The sequence below is a fragment of the Spodoptera frugiperda genome, chromosome 18, assembly GCF_023101765.2.
Source record: "Spodoptera frugiperda isolate SF20-4 chromosome 18, AGI-APGP_CSIRO_Sfru_2.0, whole genome shotgun sequence".
Classification (NCBI taxonomy): Eukaryota; Metazoa; Arthropoda; class Insecta; order Lepidoptera; family Noctuidae; genus Spodoptera; species Spodoptera frugiperda.
In genome coordinates, this window is record NC_064229.1 from 4,154,761 (window position 1) to 4,169,366 (window position 14,606).

The following is a 14,606-nucleotide window of genomic DNA, read 5'->3' on the forward strand; positions in this document are numbered from 1 at the left end:
AAAGAAAGCATTAGTTGACAGTTAACTCATTTATTAAAAATCCCTAAACAACCTTAAAACAAAATCAGAACAAAGAACGACAAAGACATGACCCCATCAATCGTCATTCACAAAACCATAAAACCAAGCAGTTATCGTGTACACTCGCTATAACAAGAACGGAACATTTATCGATACTCCGTTCGCTCGTCCCATCACTAGTCGTTCGCGAGTGGATCGCGCGGGCGGCGAGCTCTACTGGCCGGGCGGCCGGCATCACTTCCGAACGAACGAACTATCCCACTCGTGTGCCGTGTTTACGAAACCTGCACTATCCTACACAACCCTATTCTAAAAAAAAAAACTACAACAAACCCTTTGGTTTTATAATAGTGCTGTGCTGACCGATTTTGGATTTTTTTAATTCGGGTAAGTCTTGTTTTTGGATCGACTTCTTTTTAATTACTTTATATAAATTAGGACTACTTACTTAATATTAAATAGTGGTTAATGATAGTACTTTACTGTAGAGTGCTTTATGTTTTGAATAATACTGAATTCGAGTCAAGGTTTCGCCTTGAAATGTCGAAACTGTTATCGATAGATAGATACCCAAATGGCTGATAAAAATCTATGTACTAGCGCATTATTTAAGCTACATTATAGGAGCTTTTCATAAATCTGAATAATTCTGTAAAATTTTCTAGTTTTTCATTAAATTTTGAATAATATTTGTGTTGAATTTGCGGGTAATAGTTATAACTCAGATAAAATAATAACTAGACTCAATACTCACCCTTGACACGTGGGTTCTATGGTATAATATTCCCTAAACAAAAGTACGATATAAGTTAAGCAATAAAGTCGAAATTAGGATACATATTTTTCAGTTTAATATTAGTTTTCATATAAATAGAGACCAATAAAATACATATAAAAATAAACCTTGTAGACATGTGATTTAGATATCTGCGTCACGATTGGCGTTAAAACTTTTGCTGAAGTAGTTGTTAAATCGTTAAAACGAGTGCTTCATATATATTTTTTATTAAATAAATATTTGTAATAGACATAGCTTCAATTTAAACGTATTTTTAAATTGTGGCTAGTTACTAGGAATCATTGATTATGTTGCTATATCCTGGGTGCATTTACAAACACAGATTTTAAACATTTTGTAAATTACTCGTTGAAAAATGCTTTTGACATTTTTAGTTGGTCTTTTATAACGTGTTATAAATGAATGGGAGATATAATAATAGTATATTCTATCACAGCTTATATACTAAAGGGGTAGACAGAGACACCACACATAATGTTTTTTAACATAGGTACTCCTTTTTTATGGCAGTGAAATAAGTTGGGAATATCTTTTTTTAAAGAATACGTTGCCCCACATAAGGATTTTCTCCAGTGTCGTAAGTGCGTTTACAAACATACAAGTTCACCTACACATGACACTCAGACTAGAAACAACTTGATCACACAAAGAGTTGTTCTATGTGGGAACACATGCACATGACACCCAGATCCGAAACAACAATTAGTGGATCACACAAAGAGTTGCTCCGTACGAGAATCGAACCCGCTACACGTTGCGCGGCAGCCGATTGCCCAGCAGCCGCGCCAACCGTGCACTCAATCTATTTGTAATAATATAATATCTAGCGGACTTTGTCTTTAATAAAATAATAATAAAAACTAAAGATGTCTAAGGACTTTGTGTTAGAATATAGTTGTAAAATTAATTTATAGTGTTTCTATTAGTGTTTGTTTGTAGTTGACCTTCTATTCATTGAGTACTATGATACCTAACTAAATAACAATCGACGCGTGCGCCGATGTGTAAGCTTTATGACTAATATTTTTTGACTGCACGGTTGGTGCGGTGGCTGGGCAACTGGCTGCCGCGCAACGTGTAGTGGGTTCGATTCCCGCACGGAGCAACTCTTTGTGTGATCCATAAATTGTTGTTTCGGGTCTGGGTGTGATGTATATGTTAACTTGTATGTTTGTAAACGCACCCACGACACAGGAGACAATCCTAGTGTGGGGCAATTGATAAATAAAAAAAAAAAAAAAAAAAAAATATTAATGTATTGGTTGAATTGAACAAAGATTTGAATATTGATTTTTTAATTGTTATTTCAGTCTACACTTGTTTTAATTTGTATTTGGAGTAAGCATAGTCTAGTCTGACACTAGTCTTAACTAGTTTTGGTTGATTGTTGACCAAATCTAAATAATCGGTTAAGATTTGGACCCACTATAGATGATATAAAGCTATATTTAAGTAGGAAACTTACATTAACTCTTATTATTTTGTTTACAAATTACACAGGTAATTATTTAATTGTTATTGACACTGATTTGTAGTATATTAAAAACAATGGATACTTAGTAATGAAATTCAATTAACATCATCATCGCTTTCTCTAATAAAATAAAAACAAATAACAGAAATACTATTGATTTTCAATGTAAATACATATTCTTAAATGGGGTTTTAAAATTTAGGAGATACTCACATTTTTAAAAGTAGTTAAGAATCACTTGACTTCTGCTTTTAAGATAGGTCTGGTGTCTAAATAAATAATTCCACTATCACACATATGACATATACCCAATGCGTAAGTTTGTTTGGATGTTTATCCGTCAATCACGCTGAAACTACTGAACAGGTTTTGATGAAATTTGGTAAACAGAGGGTATGAGCTGACTTGGGTGATAGGATACTTTTTAACTCACGGAAACGCGCGGGAAACTGCTGGTCTAGTTTTTTTTATAAAAGACAGAAAAAAAATGAATAATTACATAGATACAATGAATTAAACGGTATCCAATTATTATCAGTTCATCCCTGAAAAAGGGACAGGTTAATTTGTAAAATAACAAAACATGACGTATACGTAGAAATGTCACTTGCAATGACAGATGCATTATAAATACACGCTGTATAATGAATTAATGACACACACAGACAAAGATATGTGCACACACACATAAACTAACGAGGTACGTATACGTAAGCCCAGTCATCATGGCGTTGTCTCATCGGTTCGGATTTAGATGGATGCAAACAGATCTAAACAACAGGATTTTAAAAACTACTATGTTATGGACTAGCTATTTTCTGGCGGTTGCTCCTGTTGATCATAGCGTGATGTTTTGTAACGTTTAACGTTCCTTCGATGAATGGACTTTCCAAAACAAAAATAATTGTTTATTTTGTAGACCAGTCGTTTCGAAGATTAGCGTGTACAAGGAAAGAAACAACTTCTTCAGCTTTATGCAATATTCAACTTTATAATAAGTAATAAGTATAAGATAATATAACAACCTTCTTCTAGAATCGCTCTATCTATAAAACAAAACGCATTAAAATTCGATGCATAGTTTTGAAGATATACCTACATAGGGATATACATACCTGATCTGGAGCTACGGAGTACTTAGCGGGTTTACCGGGGCTCCAGCTTGAAAAGGAGTAGGAACAAGGTGGTTTTAAGACAGTAAGAGTCTGACACTCCCCTCTCCTCGCCCAAGGCGAGAGAAGACATTGGATGATTGTCCACCTCAAAAAAAGCATACATATAGGATAAATAGTGAAAAGCGACTTTGCCTTATATCTGTTTTATACTATGCAGTGATACAATAATAAGATTATAATAACCGCAAGTTTCAACTTTCTTCCCACTTTTGTAATGAGGTCTTGGCACAGGTGTGGGCAATTAATAAGGCGGCCATTTTGTGCCTGTAATAACTATTTGCACCTGAAAGTTTCAGCTGTGTGGCCAGCCACAGATATTATTGCGTTATTTCCTGTCGTAAACTGTGTCGCGTGCTTTTCACTGGAACAAGAATTGTACACTGTTATATATTATGTTTTGGTGAATTACATATTTATTTAGACGGTTTGGCTGGCAACTTGGTGTTGTACAACGTGAAGCGTGTTCGATTCTAGCACGGAGCAACATTTTGTACGATCTACAAGTGGTTGTTTCGGGTCTAGGTGTCACATTTATAAGAAATTGTATATTTATAAACGCCCCACGACAGAGGAGAAAATCCTAGTGTGGGACAATACTTAACAATGTGTGGATCACATAAAGAGTTGCTTCGTGCGGGAATCGAACCTTGATATCTCACCTGTTGTGATGTTATGAACGGAATGTACAACGTAGTGGCCAATATACAGTGGCTTGTAATTCCTCTAGTATTGCTATTGTCCATTGGTGGTGTTAACCACTTTCTATCAGTTGATAATCTATTCATTTGTCCCCTAACCCTTGTAAAAAGGTATAAAGCTAATGAAATATTACGAACTGAAGAAAGATGAAAGACGACACGTCAATATTAAATCAAAATAGCCCATATTTTTCAAAAACACAAGCGTTTGTAATTTATTGGATCTTTTAGGGCCTTTTCCCACGCTCCACGGGATGGCCATTAAAGCTTGGTACTTTGTATTGTGTAATAAGTAAACTGTTAGTACTTTACTTGTTTTAGTATACAAGATTGTTACTTAATACTTTTTAATTTTACAAAGGATTTACCTTTTCGGACATAATATGTATAGGTGATCTAAATCGCTGATCGCTTACCATCTAGTGACTCGTTTGCTCGTTTGCCTCCTATTCCATAGAAAAAGGTACGACGTATTTTCCACGAAGAACTACGTTTTGTAAAATAGAAAATAATTTAAAATGTATTTTTTCTAAATGTGTAGATTTCTACTTTTATTCTCATTTGATTGTTCGTTTTAAATTATTATTTTAGCATATTAAACTAGAAAATCGCCAACTCACATTGAGCAAACGTTCTACTCTATTAAGAACTAAGCCCAATGAATGCCCTTCTCCGTATGAGAAGAGGCCTTTGGTCAGCAGTGGTCACTGAGAAGAAGCCTTTTGGTCAGCAGAGGTCACTTAAATAGGCTGTTGATGAGATAAGATGTATAAGCAACCATTAATATTGATAAGACATTTTATAATAATACATAACATTTTTGTTCGTAGCATGTAGAAAAGCTCTAAAAGTCTGAATGATCATTTGTAATCAATGTTGGATCGTATATTTATTGGTATCGATTAACATTATTTTATTTTTTGGTTCCGGGTTTTCGTAACGACAGCTATTTACGATAATGCCAAATGATTTAAATGGTCATTAAGGGAAAGCATTTAAGTTAAAAACGTGACGAAGAAATATTTGCTTTAGTGAACCATTAATTAGGTATGTTTTTCGATAATATATATATAAAAAAAAACGTGAACTAGTTAGTGGGGGTTTTGTTTTGCATGGAAAATTTGGTTTAAATCTGCATTTTTAGCCAATTACAGACGTATTTTATTTTCTACATAATATTTTTAATAATGTTTCTAAGTTTGGCGTTATCACGTTAAGCGCCATGTTGGTCTTTCTTCACCGGTCACTGGTGACCGACGGTTAGCCGAAGGATTTACTTTCAACAGTTTTCTTTCGGCAGTTAACTGCTAAATGCTTTGTAGTTCATCTCAGTTTATTAGATGATGAAATGGTCCTGGTGACAAACAGTTGTGATTGATGATTATGAAAAATCGGGGTCAATTAAATATAGACTTTTTAAAGATCTCTACGGTACCTAAATAGATTAAAATGTGTTCTTTTAATCTAAAACCTAACTTTCATAATACCTATTGTATTACACATATCTGTCTTCTAATATTATGATGAACACGAAAGTTTCTGATGATGTTGCATGTGTAGATGTTCGCTGCTTTTTATGCAAAAAGGGCTAAAACTATTTGAATTCAAAGCCAAGATATAGATTTCTTACTGATGATTTCAATAACCGACTTCAATACAAAATTTTAAATTTAGATTGATTTTTGACATTAGTTCTATAGAGTTTCTGTCAAAAATGCGATCTAAAGATTTTGGATTAAGATCTGTTATTGAAATTCGCAGTTAGTCCGCCTTACTACGCCTATAGTCTTAACTAATATATTGGCAGTTTAAAAATACCTATATTTATAACCGTAAAGACAACTTCATCTTAATGAAACCGAAATTAAAAGTACAAATCATTTCCCTTTCAACGCACACTTCGCACTATGCACTGTTATGAAACTTATGATAACGTTGGCGGCGTGCGCGCAGCATACGGACTATTGTTAGCCGAGGACGTGCAACTGGGCCGTGCGCCGGCGCAGGTGAGAAGGTACGAAGCTTTCGTACTGGATTGTATACGGTGACCTTGAGATATTTCGGATTGTATTTGAAAGAACTGTGAAATATTTGTGTTTAGAGTTTTAATTGTAGGATTGAGATAATTTTTTCTTTGGTAATTGAAATTCTTAGGACGGATGTGTTATTTTTTACTTTGATAATTGTAATGGGCGGATGTGATTGTAGCATTTTATTTTGTTAAACGAGTCTTTTAGTTTGTTATTAGATGTCGTCTGTGATATTTTGTCATTAATTTTCTTTAAACTATATTTTATTATTGAAGAACTTTAAAACATAATATTTAATTTATTTTATATATGACTCATTATAAGTGAATAATAATAATTCGCTTTTTCATATAATGCCTGAGCTATGTCAGTAAATACTGCTATATCCTAGCTTTCATATAGGGGTACATTGGCTTGTTATACGAAGCTGCTGGTAGAAGCTAGTATTATATACAATACTGCGTTGTTTCTGTTTATATGTAAAGAACTATGTACAATAATAACTGGCCCTGGAACGACTACCTACATGAAATAACAACAACAGCAATATATTTTACTGCAGCACGCGCCATCCTCTTCACCGCCCACTTTCTGTTTTGTCACGCTGCATTAAAAATAATGCTTATAATACATTAAGTCCTGTCAGTGATGATAGACCGATCCCAGTACAATGTTATATGGAATTAAGTCTACTCAAATTAATAGTTTAGTATTAACTTAATAAATTGTAACTGTTTAATAAGTACAATTATCTATACACCACATTAATAACCCTTTTCTAGACAATGGGTCTCCTCTGCATAAATTCAGGGAGTGCTATTGCTATTGGATAAAAAGTATCCTATAACTCATGGCAGCTTATACCCTGTATGTGTACCAAATTACATGAAAATCAGTTCAGTAGTTTCAGCGTGATTGACGGACAAACATCTAAACAAACTGACTTTAACATATATAATATTAGTTGTATTAAATTTGACTGCCGCTCAAGTCGCAACGTTATGGGCACAATTCGCGGATTCGATTTTGGACGAAGCAAATCTTTGTGTGATCCATAAAGTATTGTTTCAGGACCAAAACAAACGCACCCACGACACCGGAGAAACTCCTAGTGTCGACCAACGTTTTATTATAAAGAAATAAAGAAAAAATATGTGTTCAGTCCCTTGTCCATTCAGTCTGTTCTTACGAGACCCATGGAATTCTCACTCTGGAAATGGTGACGAATACGTATACCTACGGTCATTACCATACGGCTTATGTGAGCAAAACAATTTATGACAAAAATAGTACGAAAAAACTATGCAAAAAATAGTACAAAACAAAAAAAAGCTATGCAACAAAATAGTACGAAAAAAAAACTATACAACAAATACAAACTAGAAAGAACTATGAAGATTATAACACGGAGGAATGGGAAGGCGCAGTTTGCTTCTATATATAAATTTGGCACTAAGCCATGCACTATAATTATATGGAGAGTGCCAAAATTCTATGTGCATTACATGCCATGTCTGGCATCTTTGGTTTATGGACATCAGCGCCCTCTGTGACTAATTACAACATCAGTTAGTCCGTATATTACCTGTGACAATGTCTAGAAATATTTGGCTCTATGGATGACGGTTATTTTTAAAATGTATTTTTGTTATTGTCTGTTATAGACAAAGAAAAAGTATTTTTAATTTTATTATACAGTAGACTCTCGTAATAGGGACGATGACGGGGTATGAAAATAAAAATTGGATTTAGTCCGTCAGTTAGGTAATGAAAAAATATTAGACACTTATTTTTTTATTTTGTTATATAAGATAACAATACTTAGAAAATGTAAAATGTCTACGATATTTCCGAACCGATACGACCGTCAAACTTTTAAGGAAAGAACATATTACCCATTTCAAAAGGCTGTCAACACCTCTAGTATTATATGTTCTCGTTTTGATTCATAGACATATTGAAGTCTCTTAGGTGGCGATCTACCTAATAGTAGATGCCCAATAGATACGTATTTACCGATGTGTAGTTAAGATAGATATTTTGATTTTATTATAACTTTCGTGAGACATACTAAATTAATTATTATGTTATCGGCTGCTAGATATTTTGATGTTAAAACCGAATCAATACGGTAATACAAAGATATTGGACATTCTATTTATTTGTTTAACCAATAGATACATAGGTACCTAACTGAATTATTAACTCAAGTTCATAAAAAATGCATATATCTTGTTTTACCAGTAAACTAAGACTAAATAAAAGAAATTGATTTACTTGAAACCAACAAGACTAAACAAAAGTTTCGCAAAACAGACACAATTTACGAAATAAATCACACCTCATAAACAACAGCACAACAGACGAACGTACTAAAGATGCAGAAGACTCCAAACTGCATCACGTTACTGTTCCAGTTTCCATAAATAGACTTTCACCTAGCTTCCGACCTTGGCCGATCTGAGCATATGGTGTAGATCATGAGCCGAGAGGCGAGCTTTCCGAAAAACATGTGTTTACATATTTTACGAGTCGTGATCTCATTTTGCAGGAACGAGACCGTTGTATGGGCTGCTGACTGCAACACAAATCGAATAAAATGGCTGAAAACGGGTAAGATAGTGTTCCACTACTTTAAGACGTTTCCACGTAAAATATTTTTAACTTCTGTACTATTTGAATGCGGTTTTCCAGCAAAGATTGACATAAACATTGAAAAATTATTAATTTCGAATAACAGTTGTGTGTGTGTGTGTGTTATTGTTTCGAATTCCAAAATGGATGTCGACGTTTATGACTTCGGACATCATGCAAAACGAAACATAAATCTTATGCTCCGGTATACAAGGAATGGGAACACAGATACAAGATTAATAAAACTATTCTATTTTAATAATCATACAAGAGTTTCCGGATAACTGGGTTAAAAGTGGAATAGGGTAAGGCAGTCGCCCCCGACGGCCAGTAAGCAAGTGTCCACGATGTCAGACCAAGTAAAAATAACGCGAACTGTTGGCTGTATTCCAGGTACGGTCCAGGCGGACACATCGGCAGAATTCCCAACTTCGGAAAAACGCATGTCAACGTAAGTTTCATATTTTGATATTTTATGACGAGTTTCTGCAATATTGAGCAGATATCCCAGCATTGGGCGAGTTTGGAGTTATATAATAAAGTTTAAAAGTGTGGATTTAAATTCAATGTTTGCTCTCGCGTCCTATTTATAATGTTTGCAGCCGCAATAATAATGTCTAATTATTTCTATGAGCGTTCCAGAACGTTTTTAGCTCGCTCTGGAATTTGCATTTAATGCTACTAAGCTAAAATTATCCCCCACCATTTAAATGGAATGACAAAAACGTTTTGATTAACGCTTGTTATTATGTAATTTCCAGCCAATGGGTGCCGTGGAGCCGCCAGCATGCATCCAGAATGCGATGATGACAAAAGACAAGAAACCCTTCACATACACACCAGGCGGCCTTGATCTGTCACAGATTCGCACTCCAAGCATGGCGAGAAGACTGGCAAGACAGCGGTCTTTGGAAGACCAACAAGAACAGCAGTATGCTCAGCAGCAGCACCATCAACAGCAGCCCACAAATGGTGGCTACCACCCACAGGGAGGACCAGCTCCTCCACCACCCCCACCTCCTAAAATGCCCGTCCCACCCCCACCACCTCCAATTGTTATCCAAGCTCCGAACTCAAAATCTCCAAAACCCATTGCACCCGGTGAACGCCCCGAAATTGTAATCCCCGAAAATCCGATAGGAATGTTACGAAAAACGAACAGCCCATATCACTGGGAGGCTGAAAAGGCTGAACTACAGAAGTTGGGTAACACTCCCAAGTATGTAGACAAGGTCCCAAGCCCGCTGACGGTGAAAATGCCTCCTTCCACATTTAGTCAGCAGCAGCCACAGGCCTACACGCCGCCTTCACAAAATAACTTCCAACGTGGACCTTATGGTAACCAGCGTAACCCTGAGAGTCCCATCTACAAACCTGAAGCACAATATGCTCACCAGCATTCTTCCTCTCCTCAAGGTTCTCCACCAACGAGAGAAGTATTACAAAGACAGGACTCTCAGTTCAATAAGAGTCCTCAACCATACGCTGGTGTACCTTCCTCAAACAGTTCTCCCTATTCACCTAGCCCCAACAACAACTGGCGGCAACCAGAGAAACGGGATTCTCCAGCAAACACAAGTAGTCCACAGTCCATACAATCGAACCGTAGTCCATTCACACCAAACACACAACAATACTCGCCCAACAATCAGCAGTACTCTCCTAACTTCCAAAACCAAACTCCACCTTCCAACTCCGGTCCTGCGTTCCATACCTTACCCAGAGTTGGACAGAGAAACGTTGACGCACCGAGTAACAACAACAATGTGATGTACAACAACACGAAACAGAGTCCACAGAACGAGTCTAACGCGGCTCCTTGGAGGACAGCTACTCTAAACAGACATCCAAGAGAACAAGAGAATCAACCACCAGCCTATAATAATGCAAATTCGAATCAAGAACAGTACATTCCTCCATGGAAAGTTAACCAGAACAATAACACGAATGCTAATAATGAGAACTCTTACGTTCCGCCATGGAAACAGGAAAGTAAGCCACAGCAGCAGTACACTCCTCCATGGGTCAATAATAACAATTCTCAGGATTCTAACAACAATCGGGTTCAGGAAAATAACTCTGCACCTTGGAGAAGTCACGAGGCACCTTCACCACCTAAGCAACAGGAGCAACCTCGTTACCAATCAACAATGTCTATCCCTGTTACTCCTAGGAAACAAAATCAACAGCCCGAATACAACAATGCTCCACAAAAGGAGGTAGTTTACGTAAATGAGGAGCCTGTGTACTTCTGTCCTGAAAGTCCGAAGTCTATTCCTCCTTGGGTAAAGACACAGAAGGAGAAGACAAAGACACCTCCTCCAACTTGGGTGCAAAGACCACTGGAAGGCAGAAAGAGTCTCTCTAGGGAACTAAACACACCTCCCCGGGAAACCAACCAGGAGCCAGAATGGGTTAGAAAGAGCAATGAAATGCAGAGGGGTGCACGTGAGGTGGTCAGCCCTCCCAAATACCAGCAACCAGTACAACCGACGTGGTCAACACGACCTTCAGACAACCGTAAGAGTGTGCCAAGGGATAATGGACCTGGTTCCCCAGGAGCACGGGTTATTCCTATCCAGATGGAGGTGTCTACGACGGAGACTAGGGATTCGAGGCACGGTGGTCATCCACAGCCAGGTCTGAGGATTACGATTGGTATGAATCAGAACCCAGACCAGGCTCGTGCACCATTCTCACCGCCTACTCAGCGCATCATGAGGGTTTTGTCTCCTCAACTGGTGAGGTTAGAAGACTCAAACCAACAGCCTGACCTGCCGACCTTGAACCGAACTTTCCAAGACAGTCAGCCGAAGACTAGGATAATACCGATTCAGATTGAAGGTGGAAACGGAGGGGCGAACAAGAGGTAAATACAACTATTTTTATACTATTACGTAAATGGCAAAACTTTTACAGAGCACACAAAGCTGCTAAATGCTACACCAGATTTACACTAGTTATGTAATCGATTACCAGTTCATTATCATGGTATAATAGTCCTAAAAGTTGTTACGTGTCTATTTATTAGTCATACAATCAATATGACATATTATGCTGATTTATTGACATTTGGAGCATTGATACAAAAAGTCACAGCCATGATTAATAGAACACAAGTAAAATATCTCCAAATAAATATCACATTACAATTGTCTATCCTCGTTTCAGCTTCGGTGGGCGGTATTAAGGGAGCTACTGGTCCAATGTAAACAGTTTTACTGCACAGCTTCGTAGTGACTCAGTGTTTCGCTTGCTTTATATTTAGCAACTCTTTCAACATGTTCTAATTTTATTTTCCACTAATCGAATCATTCCCTAACGCTGTTGCCGTAATTAATTGGTTATCGCAGGTTCATCACGATTTCTAATATTCCATCGACGGGTCACGGCTATTTTCTAAAAATATCAGTTACACCTGTTGCTTTATTGGTGTAAATGCGCTTTTAACTCGATTGGATTTTGTTTGATTACTACGTTGATTTGTATTTTGTATTTTCTTGAACGAATAACCGCAAAAATATCATCTGCCGTAACAAAAAAACGTGTTATGATTCTTAAAAAAACGCAAAAAATCATCGCTAAATAAGAATCGTATTCTAAAATAATATATCTTGAGCTAATAAACTGAATTTTCTGTACAAACACCATACTTAATTCATGCTACAACTAAAACAAGAAATTAAGAATAATTATAAAAATACTAATACATATATTGTATATATTTTCAGTGTCTACTACCATAAGTTCACACAAGAAGGGCCCCCGAGACAATCAAAGGCATTCAGGGTTTTGCAGATCATCACCGGTACCGAGGACTTGGATGACATCAAAGAAATCGAAAAGCATCATGGATTTACCGATTTATAATAAAATATGTAAATATATATTATATATAATAGTTATATAATTATATACACGTTTTAAAGTTAGTATAATAGGGAAAGTAATAAGGCAATCACACGAGTATTCATTTGATTTAACTTGACACGTAAATTATACAATTTAATGTAAAAATTATTGAATAATAATAATTGATAGGTCGATTATAATTTTTGTTTTAATTTAATTTATTTGGGAACTAAGTTCCAATACGTTATACAATATAAGTTTCGTAGTAAAACATTGTTTATTTTTTAGCTTGAATTGATATTAATATTTTATTATTTAATTACAAGTTTTAAGACGTTAAAATAACAACATAAATTATATTTTCTTAAATATTATTTATATTTGTTAATAATACTGTTACAAAATATTTACGTATTATTAATTGGGTTTACTGTATTATATTTTAATGTTTAATTTATACATTATACGATTAATTTACGCTCTGTATATAAATCGAATAATAATAGCGATCCGAAATAATCGAAATATAATTATTTCGGAATTATACTAATGCTCATGAACACAGCTAGCTTACCAAAGAATTATTAGATGTAATTAATAAATTATTTATAAGTATAATTGAATAATATTATTACAATTATTTAAATAGAAGTAGATCGTAGATAGGTTAGATAATATTATTTAAAAGTTACCAAATCTACTCAGCACTTAGATTATACATAAAATATATATTTATTTCCTGTCACTAACCCTATTATATATTTATATATTAGATATTATATTTATATATTTCCCATTGACTTAATTCGTTGTCCCAGATTAACAATTAACATTGTGTATATATATGTTGATATTACTTTATATATATTTAGTTTTGGCCCGGATTAATGGATTTATTGACATACTAACATACTGAATGTGAACGATTCGTAATTTCATAGCGATGGTGGCATTTCCGTGATTCCCGATAAAAAAAATATGTTTTGTGTATTGTGATTAACTAAAACTTTACTGTTTAGCGTTATAGTGATGTTACTGGTCATATATTAGTATATATTTATATTTATGTAATATATTTATCTGTATATATTTTATATGAATTGCTGTTCGTTAGTCTCGCTAAAAGTCGCGAACTTCGATGATGGATCGATTTGGCAAATCCAGGGAAGGTTTAAAAGATGAGAAAAAAATGTTTAAGGCGGTACCAAGTTTTACGAGTCAGTTTATAATATTTATTATTATCAAACTATAATTTATGTTTAAGAATATTTATAATTTTATCTTAATATTATAAGGTATTAATGTTTAATACTTTTTTATATTTATTAAGTATACACTTTTTATATATTATTATATTTATAATATTATATTTATTTATTTTATATATTATATATATCTATTATTATATTTTATATATATAAAAGGACCAGTTATCATCACTGTAATGAGAAAACTAATTGAAAAACAGACGAGGGGTGTGGCAATCTAGTCAGTGTGATCTTTCTTAAGTATATAACGTATATAAATATACGGCTAGGTATTACAAAAATATTTTATATTAAAATTATTATAGATTTTATATTTTGCTTAATCCTATTACTTATATTATATAGTATATAAGTATAATTTAATTTTATAATAAAAGTTTGAAAATTGTATTCGAGTTTAATTTTATGTATTCTTTTTTGATTGACCTAAAGTTATTTATAATAATTTTTGTTTTTTTTTGAACACGTCGATAAACGTGCAGATGTATCACCTGATGGTAAGCAATCGCCGCCACCCATGGACACTTGAAACATCAGAGACGTTACAAGTGCGTTGCCGGCCTTTTGAGGGTAATTTAAGGGTTTTTGGAGAATTTGGGATTGGGAAGGGGAAAATTAGGCCTCCGGTAACCACACTAACACAAAGAAACACAAT

The 14,606-nt window shown here is 34.8% G+C and overlaps 1 protein-coding gene across 2 annotated transcripts; it reads left to right on the forward strand.

Moving 5' to 3' along the window:
• The first annotated feature begins 215 nt into the window (after nt 1–215).
• Nucleotides 216–14,339, forward strand: LOC118277851 (uncharacterized). Of its 2 annotated transcripts, XM_050700383.1 has the most exons (6): nt 217–408; nt 8,749–8,810; nt 9,225–9,282; nt 9,593–11,700; nt 12,003–12,039; nt 12,563–12,721. In XM_050700383.1, the coding sequence occupies exons 2-5, from the start codon at nt 8,797–8,799 to the stop codon at nt 12,019–12,021; spliced, it is 2,199 nt and encodes a 732-aa protein (XP_050556340.1). In that variant the 5' UTR covers nt 217–408; nt 8,749–8,796; the 3' UTR covers nt 12,022–12,039; nt 12,563–12,721. The 2 variants fall into 2 exon arrangements, with proteins under 2 accessions (XP_035452709.2, XP_050556340.1); XM_035596816.2 differs by lacking the exon at nt 12,003–12,039 and having other exon boundaries at nt 216–408; nt 12,563–14,339.
• The last annotated feature ends 267 nt before the right edge of the window (nt 14,340–14,606 follow it).